A 15,944-nucleotide genomic window follows, 5' to 3' on the forward strand; every position below is an offset into this window, starting at 1 on the left:
GAGATGTGGGCGCAGGTGCTGCGCGTGAGGAAGACCTCCAGTGAAAGCACAGCCTCACATCTGCTCTGGCAAAGTACATAACTCATGCAAGATGGTCCAATTTGGAGACAGGGCAGGAGAGCAAGTCTTCCCGTCTGTGCTGTCTTTTAACAATTACAAAAACATGTAACAATGAATTTCTGGAGGGCCTTTCCCAAAATTTCTATGATCTAAGAATACAGCAGAAAACGGACAGGGAGGGAGGGGGGGCGAGAAAGTGGCAGAGCGAGTCAGATTCATGTATCAGGTAATGTCACAGGTGAAAGGACTTGGTCTCAGCTACATAACAAACGCTGTTAACACAACTTTCAAGGGAAACTTTTGAGATTCTGTCATTGTAACGGTCACAATCAGACTTGGTTTGTATCTCAAGTTGCGGTTTGCTTATAAAGACTTAGGACTTGTCCTAATGGACATGAGACTTTGAGGCTTTGGCTTATCGCCTAAGACACAGGAGTGAAGCTAAAACTTGACTGGGACTTGTCTCGGACTTGGTTCAGAGGAATAGATACTTGACGTAAGATGTGTTTTAACTTTTACTTTTCTCAGATTAGTTAAGACTTGACTTGGACTCTGGCTTGAGATTTGATGAAGATAATCTCAATTCACTTGAGACTTCTTCTGGACTTGTCTCAGACTTGACTTCATCTTGAATGACTTGATACTTGAGACTAACTCCAAATGACTTGAGTCTTTATACAGACTCGTCTCTCCATTGACTTGACGTTTGACGCCTCAAATGACTCCATGCTTGAGTTATTTCAATTGACTTGAGACTTGAGACCCTCAAGTAGTTTTCCATGACTGACAGAACACCCTGTCTTGTGTTTCACCAACAGAAGCTCCATACTGGACCCGGCCTGACCGGATGGACAAGAAGCTCTTGGCCGTTCCAGCCGCCAACACTGTCAAGTTCCGCTGTGCCGCAGCCGGAAACCCAACTCCAACCATCCACTGGCTGAAGAACGGCAAAGAGTTCAAGGGAGAGCAGAGGATGGGAGGCATCAAGGTGAGAGAACTTCAAACTCATTAACACCTAAAGGTTACGGGAGCAGGGCCGTGATTTAAGGCTTCAAATCCTCACAGCAGCTCCCAAAGAATCTGCCTGGAGGAGGTGATGCTCTGCCCTCCTCGAGCTCCCATTGAAGTGCCTTTTAGCAAGGCATCTTAATCCCCTGCTAGTCCGGTGGAGCTGCTGCGTGTCCATCAGTAGATCAGTTGCGATGCTCCCTGGTGTGAATTTCTATAACTGGAGGAGCGTGAAGAAAAGTGTTGAGAGAGCGCTCATGCTCGGTGAATCTTCTCACGGTAAATAAAGGTCAGAAAACTCGCCACAGGGCCGGACGACCCCGGCAGGGCTCCAAGCCGACCGAAATAAATTCAGGGGGTCGAGCTGCGGTGCTGAAAACAGAGCGGCGCACAGATACATGCGTGCTCGCGTGATAGCTCGGCGTTGACAGTAATGCAGTGCAGCAAACAGCTGTTGTGCTCAGTTTTGTCATCGGATTCACTCTAAACACTGAGCTCTCATGTGGAATGGCACTGCTTAAAGTAACAGGGCTTGGTTTACTTTTGTGTGCCTTTAATGGCCCTGAGCTGTAGGATTAAAAGACAAACTCGGTGTGGTAAGAACATCGGAATTCAAACAGTCCAAACGTGTGTTTTGGTTCAAAATAAACTCAACTTAATGACATATGAATTCTCAAATATTGCCCAGAGATGTGAATTCTTCCAGGACCATTGCGGTGTGTCTCCCTCCCTCTCAGTCCTCACGCTGCCTTGTTAAAGTTCGGTTTTAGCAAAACATCCGTCCCATTCACATTTAGCAAAGCCGCCTTTTTGATGTCTTTGTTTCTTGCTTTGGTGGCTTTGTAAAGTGACAGATGTTGTTTCCAATTTGGAAATGAACAAAATACGCTATTAGGCAATAAATCCAGGTTCATAGCTTGTACAATACAGGTGTTATTATTGCAGTGTTCACTTTAAAGGGAGCCTATGTAACTTTTGCTAAACAGCATCTTAAACTGGCAATTACAGCATAATGCTACATGCTGAAGCTAAGTGTAGCATTAGCACAAGAAGAGAGGAGTCATAAAGGCACCAGTGCCTCATTAATGTCAGTTATAGAGCGCAATTAACCTAAAGTTTGCTAACGTTAGCCACCATGAGCTAGTGGTCATACCAGACCAGCTGTTATTATCATATACTGAGTGCATTGAGGCGTTGCATTGCTCCTGAATCAAACTGAATGAACTATATCTTCTTCCTGATGTTGCATCACCTCACATTAATTCGTTGCTTAAATATAGCAGAAACTTCAGCGTCTGTGATGAAGACGGTTGCATCTTTAAACTTGAGCGGCGTAAACACGTGTCGGTTTGGGACTGAAGCAATGAGAGACGTCTTCTCCCCGGTGCAGGTTTGGCATTTAAAGAGTTAAATGTAATGAGATCCTGCAGCTATTAACAGTTTACAAAGATCTCCAACATCTGCTCCCAGCAGACCAACAGCAGTTGTCTCCCTCCCTCTGTCCCCACTCTGTCTCACACACACACACACACACCTGTCACCAGCCCTCAGGACACTGGAGTGGCTCCCCGACAGCAACTTTTAGCGAGTTTAGCACGACTGAAGATCTGCTGATAGTAAAGTTTGGGGTGGGGGGGGGGGTTTGCAGCAGCAGCAGACTAATCCCAAACTGAGCGGTCAGAGCACTTTGATTTTTCTTCCATCTGTTCACCAAACCTCTGACTTCTCCTCCAAATCCCTCAGTGTCCTCCTTCTGTAGAAAACGACTCACCAACGGCAAGTTAAAGGGCACAACAGAGACGTTTTTATGGTGTTGGAGGCTGTATTAATGTGTGCCTGATCAGTGTAATGCCCGACCTGTGTGGTGCTCATCTCTTGCTTTTTGTGCCTGTGCAGCAGTGGCCATGTTTCACACTCCCCTGCTTTAACACGCTCCTATGGGATGTTGAATGTATAATTAGAGAGATACAGCATGTGTAGCTGGCTCTCCATAGTAAGCCTTTGCAGCGTATGTGAGGTCCGCTTGGCCTTGTACTGTTTTGTGTCAGCATGAGCCGTCACACTTTAAGTTTTCAACAAGCCACCGAGACGAATTCCTGCTCATTCTCCGCCAGCAAGCATTGCTGCGAGTGTAGTTCCCACCGTGACCACACATGTAGAGATGGCGCTGTAGGGCTAAATGCGTCAGACTGGATGTTTTATATGCGTAGTGTTTGCTAGCCCTGTGGAGGTGTTGGGATGGTGAACCTGACGTTTCGATGTGTCCTCGTGCTTCCCTTCTTTCCTTTATTTTAGTTTTCAATCACAAAACAGACACGTTTCTTTATCTTATCATGCAGGTCTGACCCTTTGGATTCACTTTCAGTTAAGTCAGCTTTGTACAACTTGCAGACTTTATATATTTAAAAGTACCTGCAGGAGCCGATTTCTCTGCGATCGAGCTCGCTCTGGTTCTAATGGTGTTCTTAACAGGCCTCATCGAGACATTTCTCTTGTTTCTCTAACCACCCTCCATCCCTGCAGGCGCTGACCTCTGCTGATCCCCGTCAGCCAAATTGTGCATAATTTCTGTCCTTATTATGATTCAGTACGTGATTTAACTGATGGTGTCTCTTATCTGGAACAAGTGCAGCTCTACAGCTAGTTTAAATTCCTTGATCATATTGACCACTGACCAAGGAATCATCATATAAAATAGAAATGGCAGAAAATTCAGTTACAGGGAGCCATTTAATAGAACGCCAGTGTCTTTAAGCACATTTATGAGCCGTTTAATCTAATGGAGATGTAGTGTTAAAGGTGGCAGTTATTGAGACGTGTGCAGGAGCTGTTTTAAATCCAGTTAGCCGATCACCATGTGGCCTCGAGGGAGGTGAACACAGAGGTCGTCCTCTATAGAATCAGGCTGCCGGGTGACGGACAAGCCGGTGACATGGCCCAGCTTCAGAGGGGTCAGGGGTAACAGCTTCATCCTGAAGTCAAAACCTCCGCCAACCCCACCCCCGCCCCCACCCTGCACGCTGCAAAAAATCACTCAAAAATCGTCCACAATGGCTGGTTTTGCTCTGAAAGACATTTGCACTGAAGATCAAGTCACATTATGTGCAATTAAGTTGAGTGATGTGCCTAATGCCATTACACTGCCACCTAATTTTTAACACAGTTATCCTTCAGATCGACACTTTCCTTCTGCCATACGGTCATTGTTTGCATTTCCCAGAGACCACCTGTCAGTCAAACACCATCAGACGCACTCTTCATTCTCTGTTCCTTATTCCTTCTATAGATTCTTTTGCCTCTTTTGTCTATTCATGACATTTTTTAGAAAAATCATTACACTGTGGAAACTCCAGGAAACTCGAAATGCAAACTGTATTGATCTGTATTAAGTCGCAGAGTAGAGATTGACTCATCATTAAGCGGACTGATGCGTATCTGTTGTCAGGACAGACATTTTTTGCAGCGCATTCAGTTTGACCGCGTCACAGCCTTCATCACCCCACCTCACATCTGCCTGTGATGAGGTCACCCGGCAGGCGAGGGGTAGATGGGTGTCGGTTGGGCGGGCACTGCGGGTCCTGACAGCCTGACAATGGCCTTCTAAAGACTCTATTCCTCCAGCAGGGTCCTCAAGGTGAAGCAGTCTTCCTCTCGCATCCATATTGAAATGACACCATCGGTTTTGATTTGACAACCGTGGTTAATTTCAGCTGAATGAATCGCGCCCGTGTTTGATTTTTAAGGTTTGGACGGGCGGTGGGATGATTTGTCGCAGCTGTAACTGACGGAGCTGCCAACTGATCCGTGTTGATCGGCACAATGCATTCCTCTCCACTCAGCGCTGCCTACCAGCAAGTTTGTCATTTACTCTGAGTGTCTTCAGATCTGCACTCGTGTGAGAGGAAGTTACTGACTGAGGGGACCATTAGGGTCCATTACCCGCCTACAAAAATACCTCCTGTCTTCACGCTGGAGTGGTTGAAAGTGGCCTTTCCGAGGATGCACCGTGTCCTCCTTTGTTCCTTAAAGACATAGTTTTAACAGCCATTTCATCTTTTCGACAGGCCTGAGATTACATCTGTTTTTGTAAAATATGAAGACACGTATAGAGTCTCATCAGGCTCACTTCTTAAAAGTGAACATGAGATTAAATGACACCGGATGAGATGGACTTCTTGCAGTGTCGCAAGTTATTTAACCTGCGAGTCTCTCAATGGATATGAAGTTGCTTCAGGGTCCTAAATCAAGGATAAATGTGCTTTATCGAGCCTTTTTTATGAAGTCGTTCTAGTGTTAATGTCAGCTAGGGCAGAAGAGATGAATGAAATGAAGAAATAGACTCACAGAAATTATTCTCTATTCTCAAAAGAAAGAAAACACTGATTTTATTGTATATGAGATATTAACCAACAGCTGCAGAAAACCTGACTTTCTTTGCAGATGTTGTTACGATATTAACATTTTAAGCACTTTTTTTGGCTTTAAAATCTCCTTTAAACTGCTACGGACTCTCTGTATTTAAGAGCTACTGAACAGCATGTTATCAGTCTGGTTTTCAGAGGACGGTTGTCTCATGATCGTCTCACATGGAGCTAAAGTTTGCTCTGCTTTCGTATCTGCGAAATAAAAATCTATCAGCCACTTCAGTAGGAAAATGTTAATACTGGTGATGCAATTATTCAGACAAATCCAGCGATTATCCTCCCGCAGGCCTGTTTAGTTTCACACGAGCGTCTTCTCTGTATATTGTGTCCCATGAGCGCACTGGAGGTTCTTTGACGTTCACTTCTGTCTTCCAGCCACTTCGTGGGTCCATTGAAATGCAGCGCGGAGAACGAAACGTTTGTTGAAACTAAATGAAACGGTAAATAGGATGTGCGGCTCATTTGTAAAGTAGAAAATAAAGTTCCAGCAGGGCGACGTGCCAGAGCATTGTGCGCCTTCCCAGACAACCGCTCTGGAGGGGCAGGGCCTAAAGGTCAAAGTTCACCTCTCTATTGAGCCATCAGATGGAGGAGGGGAGAGATGGGCGTGTCGCCGGCCTATTGAGCAGGCCTGAGTCCTGGACAGCCAAAGCCAGCGCTGTTGTGTGCTGCCACATATGGCGGAGGGGATTTGATTGTGCTCATGCTAAACCGCGGCGGCACAAGCGAGACAAAAGTTGACAATGTAATTATTGTGTTTCGCTCCGTCCAGGTCGCTCGGCGCTTAACTGATTTTTCAATCCCTGTTTTGACAGCTTTCCAAGGCGCTGCTCTTAAACTGGCTCCACTGTTACTTTCTAAGACTTTAAGCACTTTAAATCCTTGTTTTTCCAATCCAGATTTTAACGCAGCCTGGATTGTGGGTCTCTGTAGGCTGCGGAGGAATTTCTACACTTTGCAAGGTTATTTTTGGGCTCTTTTTAATTTTAGAGCTGCCACGTTTCTCCCCAAACACACACAGATATCAAAAGACAGATTATCCTATTTATTCATGCTTCTTACCCTTTTTTTTTTTCTCCTTTCCACTCTCACACTTCCAGTTTTACCCTTTCCTCTCTTTGTTGATGCAGCGGCATGTAGCACCAAACTCGAGCAACAGACCCACAAACTTCCCCGGCTTTAATAGCGAGCCCTCAGGACTGCTTTTATCTGTTTCCGCTTTCTCTGTGGGTCAAATTAGACGGTAGCGCAGATCCGGGCCACTGGTCCGCTCTGACACACTCATAAATTCTGGTAACTGGCCCCGCTGGTTCTGACAGGGCCATTATGTGAGGTGAAGACGGAGGGTTTGGACTATAAAGGGAGCAGAGCTTCCTGTGTTTTCTCAGACAACTGCTACGCTGCAAAAAATGTCTGTATCTTTATGAGCTGGCGGTCGAGTTGTGAATTCTTGTTTTGACTGAAATAAGTGAAGGAATCTGCCAGCAGGGTGAGGTAACTCCTCTGTTTTCCATGGCAGGCTCTGCAAGGAAGGCAAAAAATCTTAAATAAGGCAGAAAACTTTATTTGTCTTTAGATAATTCATGCATAAAAGGCTGAATTCGATACAAATCCTAACCAGCTCCTCTTCTCTTTCTCCTCCATGCAAAAACTCTGTGTGTTGGTTTAAGTGGCACTTCTTGCAGTGGAAAAACTCCCTGTCCATTCCCATGGCTTGTGCCCTTCTGTAGGTCCACAGCCAAAGCCCTAAAACCTTTAAAGCCTCGTATGACTCTAACGTAAGCTCCTTAATAATTTAATTCTGTTTGGAATCTGGCGTGATTGGAATGGATGGGATTATCACGTTTGGGGACTAATGCTGCAGGTTCAACAGGGGTTAGCCAGTGTAACATGGTAATAAAAGCAAGTGGCATGGATGAAGAAAATAATTAAATGTGCCAAGGGAAAGACAGAGGGGAATTAACGGCGGAACGTCACTCAAAGTTAATAATTACCGCAAGTTATTAACTTTGAGCCTTTCAATTTGAGTGTGTGTCGCACTTGAATTGCCTTTCTGTACTTATAGTTATGCGCACTTTAAGCTGCTACAGTAGTGGAGGCAAGTCCAGATTTAAACTGCTGATGTTAAAACACGGTGTAACAGTAGCAGAGTTACAGTCAAAGTGTGTTTAATTGATCGTGAATTCAGCTTTTGTGTTGCGTCCTCCTTCAAAAGTTGCATAGTCTCGCTGTAAAAGAGTTAAAAGTAAGCAAGTATCAGACCCAAAGTTACTGGAAAAAATACTTATTTTGAAGTTTTGTTCTTGTTCATAAAAACTACAGAGTAGTGAAATAATCAGACAGATTTAAGATAAAGTGAAAATCTGTCGGGTTATAAACCTCCAGTTTGGGGTTTTCATGCTGTCAGATTAGGTTACAGGATTATGTGCCACTCTGCAGATTGTGTCAAACATTTTTGTTTTATTGAGCTGAAACTAAGCTGCGATTTTTGTCTCAGAGTGACAGCATGCAGGATTTTTTCCTTGACAGCAGCCATTATGGTCTGAAGCTGAGTGTAAAATCTGGACAGTAGTCGCTGTCAGATAACCAGAGCGGGGTCAAAAGTACAAGTGAGGTCTGCATTTCAACTGAAAGTACTGCAAAGTAATGCAAAGAGCCGGCACTTAGGCGGTACTTCAAGGCTGTAATGAAATGAAGACTTGTTATGGAATGAAGACCATCGCGCTGATCCCAGCCTCGTTCTGTTTCTGTTGGTGGTCTCTGCGTCTTCTGAGCTCGTATTTTACCACCTTTTAGCTCGCCTCCTCGTGCGTCGCCGTGTTTTTCCCTCCCCCCTCCTCTCTGGGCTCGGCGACCGCAGCAGAAGGCGTCACTCATCTGCTCATGAGAGCAGCCATTGACTTCAGTTTGACTCCTCGGCTCTGAGAGGGGGGGTAGACGGGGTGGAGCCGGCCGCGATGAAGAAGCGCTTGCCAGCGCTGAGCGGGCTGCCTGGTCTACGTTACCACGCAACTGCAGAGAGCACACACAGGCATAATATTTACACTGTTCCATTATTTTCCGCATGCGCCTCCAAGAGAGGGAGTGAAGGAGTGTGTACTGTAAGACAGAGGGAGAAGAGTGTCTATCTACAAATATATACGTCCTGTGATTGGCTGGCGCTCACCTAAACGCGTGGGGTTAAGCGTTTGTGAAAACACTCTCCGGGTCGCCACATTTTCCTACCCAGGTGATGTGAAGCGTTCCACCCTGAAAAGCCTCTTTGTCGACGTCGCTCGCTGCCGTCTCAGGAATTCTGACCTCTTTCGGAGGTGTTCGCGCCACGCTTGTCGCACAGCGGCGCATGTTTCCACTTAAGCCGCGGAGGTCGTCCCTCTTGGCCCGTGGAGACTCTGCCAATCGATGCGTAGCAGGTTCTCTGTTCTCGCCTCGCCGTGGCGGGCTGCTCGCTCCGCCTCCGAGCAGCTTCTGAATCTGTCGAGTTAGTATCTGTCGGCTGCTGCCATCCAGACACACCTGGTTTGAGTTACTACGCAGAATTTACCCTTCGACTCTCCGGGGATGGATTGCCTTTGACTGGCACAGTGGAACCAATTTCAGAGGTGCAAAAAAAGAAAAAATGTGCCTGAAGTGAAGGCAGGCGCAGAGATATGCTTTCTGAAGAAATTCTTTTAAGAAACATAACTGAGCTCTCTTATGAAAATAAATCTGTGCTGTGTATCATTGTTCCACTGAGCTGCAACGATTGCTCAAACGTCCGGGCCTTCGTGGCGCTCTGTTTTCAATACTCTTGCCATCATTGTTTACCCGTTTCTTAAGCAATCATCAGTCATCTGGAGGATTATTACGTTTGTCCCATCATATTTCTACTTGTCATCTTGTTCGGGGTAAAAATATTTCTTATAACATATGATCCAAAGGCCGCAGCAGACACCTCATCTGACCGCTGTGGGCGCTCAGACTTGCCACGTCAGAAGATCATTTTCCGCTCCGCATCAATTAATGAAGGAGGTTAAAGTTGGATTACCGTTTTAAATGTTTGTTCAAAGGGGTTTGCGCCTCGGTAAACACACAGCACACTGCTGTTTGCCGTCCTGGCCCATCTGTGATGTCTAAAACCAAAGGAGGGAGTGAGGGAAGAGATCTGAGGATGGTTTTCTCCGGACAGAGTTGCATTCAGTTTGTGCAGTTTTTTAGACTTCCCTCCTGAAAATACGTGCTGTGATGACGTATCCTTCTCCCTTTCATCTGCTTCCTCCCTCCAGCTGAGACACCAGCAGTGGAGTCTGGTGATGGAGAGCGCCGTGCCGTCGGACCGTGGAAACTACACCTGTGTGGTGCAGAACAAGTACGGCGCCATCACCCACACCTACCAGCTGGACGTGCTCGGTAAACAACATTTACTCTCACTTCTGCTTCTGTAAACAACGAACGCATTAACAAAACCCTCGAGAGCTTTCAGAGACTACCTCGCCTCTGCATTTCCTGCAGCACATCATTCCCGCGCTAATGACTCCGCGCTTTCTCCCGCAGAGCGTTCCCCACACCGGCCCATCCTCCAGGCGGGCCTGCCGGCCAATCAGACGGTGGTGCTGGGCAGCGACGTGGAGTTCCACTGTAAGGTCTACAGCGACGCCCAGCCGCACATCCAGTGGCTCAAACACATCGAGGTCAACGGCAGCCGCTACGGCCCCGACGGCATCCCCTACGTCAACATCCTGAAGGTGAGTCCGCAGCCCGCCGCTCACCTGCGGTAGATTTCCGCCTGTGATCATCTCACTCATAATTAATTCCTCCTAAATGTCTTGTTTAATGAGTTTTTACAGTAGGTGGGTCTGCAGGGCCCGCAGGCTCTTTTCACTGCAGCGTGTAATTGACGAGCTCATTCCTCCATCACCACAGCTCCATGAGAGAAAAGCTTCACCCGCAGCACGTAGAAATATCCGCTCATTGACCGAATCGTGTCAGTGTGAATCACAGCTCAGCTTTCTGTTCTCATGTGCGACACCTGCTCTGCAGCAGTTTGAACTTCAGGACGGGTTTGCTCTTAAATCTGGTGTTGAGCTGAGCTGGCGAAGGTGCATCATAATCAAAGGAGGATTTTTGTTTTTCATTCAAGGTGTTCCAATTAAGCATCCACCTTAATTCAGTTCAGACTTCACCCATTGATTGCTAGAGCACAACCTCAAAAGATGCATACTGTGTGATATTTACCTGAAGTAATCGTGTTGTTTGTGATGCAGACTGCGTCAAATTGTCGATGTTATGAATCTCTCACCGGCCTAAATGTATTCATATTGTTTTAATAATTTCTATAAACTGCACAGTACAGGACAGCCCTGATGTGCACAGGTTTCCCTGAACTTTGCTTATTGAATTTTCAGACAAATAACAACAAACAACAAACATCAAGAGTTTCACTGCGCGGTAAGACGAAGGGCAGATAAAGGACGGAAAATGCCAGAAGACAAAACGAAAACTGAAATATATGAGCTGACAAAAGCATAACTCCACCTTAAAGGTCATATTTTAGGCTGTAGCTGCTGCACAGAAAGTGAAATCAATGATGAGTCTTGTCCCTGATTGGCCCGTGTGTCCACCTGGATCCCCAGGTGTTCCTTTTCCTTTTCCTCTTTGGTTTTTTTTGGGTCTGCAGCCTCTCTGGCTGCTCCGATGCTGCATCTTACAGCTCTTTAAAAAGCATTTCAATCCCTGCTGAAATAAAGGTTAAATAAACGCGGTCGGGGAAGGCGTCAGATGGTCGCAGGACTCGTTAAAGAACAACTCCGGAGGTGTCATCGCCTCCCCAGACAGCGCTGGTGTTAAAGAATAGAGTAGAAAGCATTCCTCAGCGGGCAGGACAACACCCTGAGCCCGCTATGAGGCCTGTTTTTTTATGTGGAGTCAAGAGAGGAAGACTCCCATTGAAAAACCCAAGAAGGCCTTTTGCTTTCTTCTCTGGCCTCTCCCTCTTCTTTTTTCTGCCTCTAGAGAGAGCGAGGGAATAAAACAAACATCTGGTTTGGACTAAGTTAACTGCCGTGGTGGCGGCAACGCAGGGAGAGAGACGGGCTCTGTTAACCGCCGCTGCCGTCAGATGTGCTGCGTCGCGTGGTTTGAGGAGGAGGAGAGAGGAAAGAGGGAAGAGGCACCCAAAAAAGCCATGGAAAAAATGAGTGGAGGAACATGAGGAAGGGCAAAGTCAGCAGGGAGAGAGAGAGAGTGTGACAGAGTGGTGGGTAAAGATGGAGGGCGAGAGAGAGGGGAGCTGGAGGAGGGGTGAGAGAGGCAGGAAGGCTAAGAAAGAAAGAAAAAGAGGTTCAGTTCAGAAAAAGAGGAGGAAGACGGAGACGTGGATCTCGTGCACTGAAGTGACGGAGTGGAGGATTTAGGTTATTCATCGGCGAGCTGAAAAATAATGATATGGAGGTAGAGGAGCGTCCTGCGGCTCTCACTCCTGCAACCTGCTGCATCAATGATGGATCATTTTGCAGCTGAAGCCTAAATTAATAATCTTGGCGAGGGACGCTCATCGCCTCGGCTTCTCACAAGTTTTCTAATCATCGTGAAAATCGTTTATTAGATAGAAATAGACCGTGAACTGTCGGCGTGGAGCTTGGCTGATGATTATTGTGGTTTTACCAGGATTTGCTCTTCTTCAGCTCCGTGTTGCAAGGTTACAAAAGTCAATGAAAACACATAAATATGAGCAGAATGTAGCAATAAAGATAGAAGAACAACTGCAAGGAATACTCACCTTTCTTGCCGAGAGTTCAATGAGAGGATTGACACCAGTCTCTGTGCAGTAAATACGAAGCTACAGCTGGTTATCTTAGCTTAGCATAAAGGCTGGAAACAGGAGGAACCAGCCAGCCTGGCTCTGCATAACAGCAATAAAACACACCTTCCAGCACCGCTACAGCTCACTAATTAGATGCTGAACTGTTCCTAACTGTTAAAAATGGCCTCATTCAAAGTATTTTGTGATTTACTAAACTGGCTGAAACAGCCATTAAACTTTATTTTCTTTGTGCACGAGAAGTGATAATTAAATGACAAATTTATTAGTGTTCCAAGAGCTCAGAACAAGATGTACGTCTAATGTCTCTGTTTATTCAATCCTCTGCGTGCTGTGGCCTTCACATTAATGCTGCAGCGGTGCATTCAGAAGGGATTCAGGAGTGTTTCTCGATCCGATTGCTGGCGACTTTTAGGGGACTCAAACATGAGCTTTAAGAAAGGAGGTGGACCTGAAAGGGGAGGGAAAGAGAGGAGGAGGAGGTGGTGACATGCTAAGAGAAAAAGGAGCAGGATGGGGAGATGAAGGAGGGAGAGACAGAGAGAAAGAGGAGGAGAAAGACAGGCCAAAAGAAAGAGAGAGGGGGGGAAAGCGAGCCTGTCAGCCCAGACCGCGGCTCCCCGCTCTATTTTCGACTACCACATAATTGAAACAGTATTTACAGAGATGTGTGTGTGCCTCTCTCTCCGGCCCACCGCAGTTCATTCACACTCTCTGTGACATCTCATGTGTGGCATATACTGCAGGAGTTAAATACAGCTGTGGGTGGGAGGGGGGGGTCATGCAAGATTTTTTTTTTTTTTTCTGCCTGAATCGCTCTTTTGATGGCTGGAAAAAGAGTTAACGATGAGCGACTCGCCCCGGCGTGGGGAGGGAGGGGGAGGCGTCTGGAGCCGAGCCCTGGATGTTCATTAAGCAGCCATAAAACATGATACGTTTTCTCCTTTATGTGCTTTGCCCGTTTAATTATTCATCGGCAGTTTCTGCGCCGGAGAGCCCGTCGCAAGCAGCGCGTGTGTGAGCGAGCGTGGTGTGTGTTTACGCACGCAGCGCACACACTTCAGGGAGACTGACACACTGTAATGCCTTTAATCTACCAATAGACAGCTTGTGTTACTATGCACTGTACGGTGTGTGTGTGTGTGTGTGTGTGTGTGTGTGTTTGTGATCTCACAGGTTTAATGCTTTTTACACAGACAGCCTGCTTCACCGTGCTTGTGCAGCGTGTGTGTGTGTGTGTGTGTGTGTGTGTGTGTGTGTGTGTGTGTGTGTGTGTGAGAGAGTTACAAGAAAAAGTTCAGCATTCATTCATTCATTTATTCTTGTTAACACACTTGTTTGTGTTACATGAGCATAAAATATCACCTTTGACCAACAAATATTAAGTGAAAATCACAAATTTGCTCATTTCAAGCTAAAGCAAGCTCATATCTGAAGTGTTTTCACTTAAATTTGCAGCAACAAAATGCATTAAATGCTAACTATCAGTACACATTATCTCCCCTTTTGGAATGAAGTGTAATAAAAGCATAAAAATAAGAAAGTGCTGTTTGCAGTGTGTCAAGGTTTCTGTGTAAATCAACATCTTCCTGTTGGCCTACAACATGTAAAAGTAATAAGTCACATGAAAAGTTCAGCATTTCTATTATACTTAATGGAATTGTTTGATATTGTGGGAAGCACATATGGCTTTGATGAGAGTATTCTGTATGTATCGCCTGCTTGCAGCGTGTTTGCATGTGTGTGTGTGTGTGTGTGTGTGTGTGTGTGTGTTCTGCAGGTTTGCATATGTGCTCTTGCAGGAATTCGCTGTAAAGGCCTCACTGTGCCTCTCGATGTTCCCTCTACAGAGTGTTGTCAGTAAGCAAACCGAGGCCCACTGTAAGTTGACACTGTCCAACGTGACAGAGAAAGACGCCGGGAAGTACTGGTGTCGCGCCTCAAACTTTGTAGGCAAGTCGGAAAACGCTTTCTGGCTTAAGGTACTCAAAGCAGGTAAATCCTGAGCTCCGAGCAACAGCCGCCTTCTCCACGTTTGATCTTCTGCTGCGTCTCCTCCTCTCTGCGGGGCTCCTCTTGGTTGTGGGTTTGATTGGCTCGCTGGCTCGCTAATAGGACACACACACACACACACACACACACACACAGTTTAAATGCTCACATTCTGTTAGCTAGTAGCTATCATCCATACGAACAGCCAGTGCCACTTTGTCTTCCTTCCCGATCAATAACAAACACAATATCACACCTTTAATTACTGCAATAACTTCAAAAGCTTTGCCCTCGCACTCCCACAAACCACCTTTGCACACAAACACACACACATATAAAACCCCCCACCGACCACAGCATCCCACACGCTCACCGAGCGGTATCGATTTCCCCGTGAGAGCATTCTCCAGCTGTATTAATGCGCTTTTATATGAAATCATGCAGCAGGACTCTGATTCATGACTGGGTCTGGATGTCACTGTTCATTACTGAGGCCTGGGGAACCAGAGTCCCCCACCCCACCCGCTGCCAAGCCACATCAGACAGTGGGTTTGAAATGGACTCCCCCACCGGTCATCACACCAGCCATTAGTCAAAGGGGAAAAGCCACAAGTGATTTTTTTTTCTCTTGAGTAATTTCAAGGTTTATACGTTTATATGTAACCATGAATCTCCATTTGGAGTCTGTCAGTGATAAAAGATCCTTATAAACCATACACAGGTTTGAATTTATTTTAAAAAAGCAAGGGACCCAGAATGCATCCCTGAGGCACCCCTACAAAAAAACAAACCCCAAACAGTATCAAATATACAGCAAACATGCTGAAGTGCACACTCAAAACTCAAAGATAAGAATGATTTAGAGGGCTGAAATTCTCTTTGGTCCACATTTGAGTGGACGCTGCCTGCGGTGACGGGATCTGCTTTGCTTTGGCGTCAGGTAAACTTTCTGCTGGTTTAATTTAAACTCGTGTCGAAGCTGCAACTGAGAGAAAGCAGCACTGCAAAAAACTCACATCTTATCAAGGAATTAATCTGACTTTGCAGCCAGCCAAGTGACATACTAAAGAAAGAAGAAGGAAATGAACTTGGTTGGAAGCTGGTTTAAATATTCTTACTTTTGCACTTGTTTTAATACTTTTAGGATGTCCTTACAGGTAAAACTGCTTTATGAGAGGAGATTTTTTTGCAGTGTGAAAGGTCTCTGGGTTGTGGTTTTAGATTGAACCAGCAAACTGCAGCTTGGGTGTTTTCAGGTTTTGGTGGCGGCGCCGTCAGCAGGAGAAAACAGCACTGCTGACTCCTTCAGATCCTCGCTCCTGTCCTTTCCTCCAGGGTGTATTTGGTGTTTCCTCTAAGAAGCTTTGGGCTCACGATATCTCTTCTCTCTCTCTTTCCTCCCTCCTCCATCTTATCCCCCTCTCATCCTCCACAGACGGCCGGTATTAACACTACAGATAAGGAGCTAGAGGTTCTCTTCTTGACCAATGTGTCTTTTGAGGATGCGGGCGAGTACACTTGCCTGGCAGGGAACTCTATCGGCTATGCTTACCACTCTGCCTGGCTGACGGTGCTTCCAGGTATATTCCTCTTCTTTCTGTGGGGCTTCGTCGTTCGTTTCTTCACCTCAGATGTTACAGACTCTGACCGCCGCTGTGCTT

General features: G+C 46.1%; 1 protein-coding gene across 7 annotated transcripts in view; it reads left to right on the plus strand.

The window, feature by feature from the left end:
- fgfr3 (fibroblast growth factor receptor 3) overlaps window positions 1-15,944 on the plus strand; it is a 65,345-nt gene that overhangs the window by 38,386 nt on the left and 11,015 nt on the right. For 4 of the 7 annotated variants that reach the window (XM_070979004.1, XM_070979006.1, XM_070979007.1 and 1 more), the window contains exons 5-8: window positions 879-1,048; window positions 9,758-9,881; window positions 10,026-10,216; window positions 15,719-15,863. In XM_070979004.1, coding sequence (XP_070835105.1) covers window positions 879-1,048; window positions 9,758-9,881; window positions 10,026-10,216; window positions 15,719-15,863 — 630 coding nt within the window. Of the gene's footprint in view, window positions 1-878; window positions 1,049-9,757; window positions 9,882-10,025; window positions 10,217-14,141; window positions 14,287-15,718; window positions 15,864-15,944 lie in introns of all 7 variants that reach the window. The other 3 variants (XM_070979005.1, XM_070979010.1, XM_070979009.1) reach the window with 1 other exon arrangement.

Source organism: Chaetodon trifascialis, chromosome 14 (genome assembly GCF_039877785.1).
Source record: "Chaetodon trifascialis isolate fChaTrf1 chromosome 14, fChaTrf1.hap1, whole genome shotgun sequence".
NCBI lineage: Eukaryota > Metazoa > Chordata > Actinopteri > Chaetodontiformes > Chaetodontidae > Chaetodon > Chaetodon trifascialis.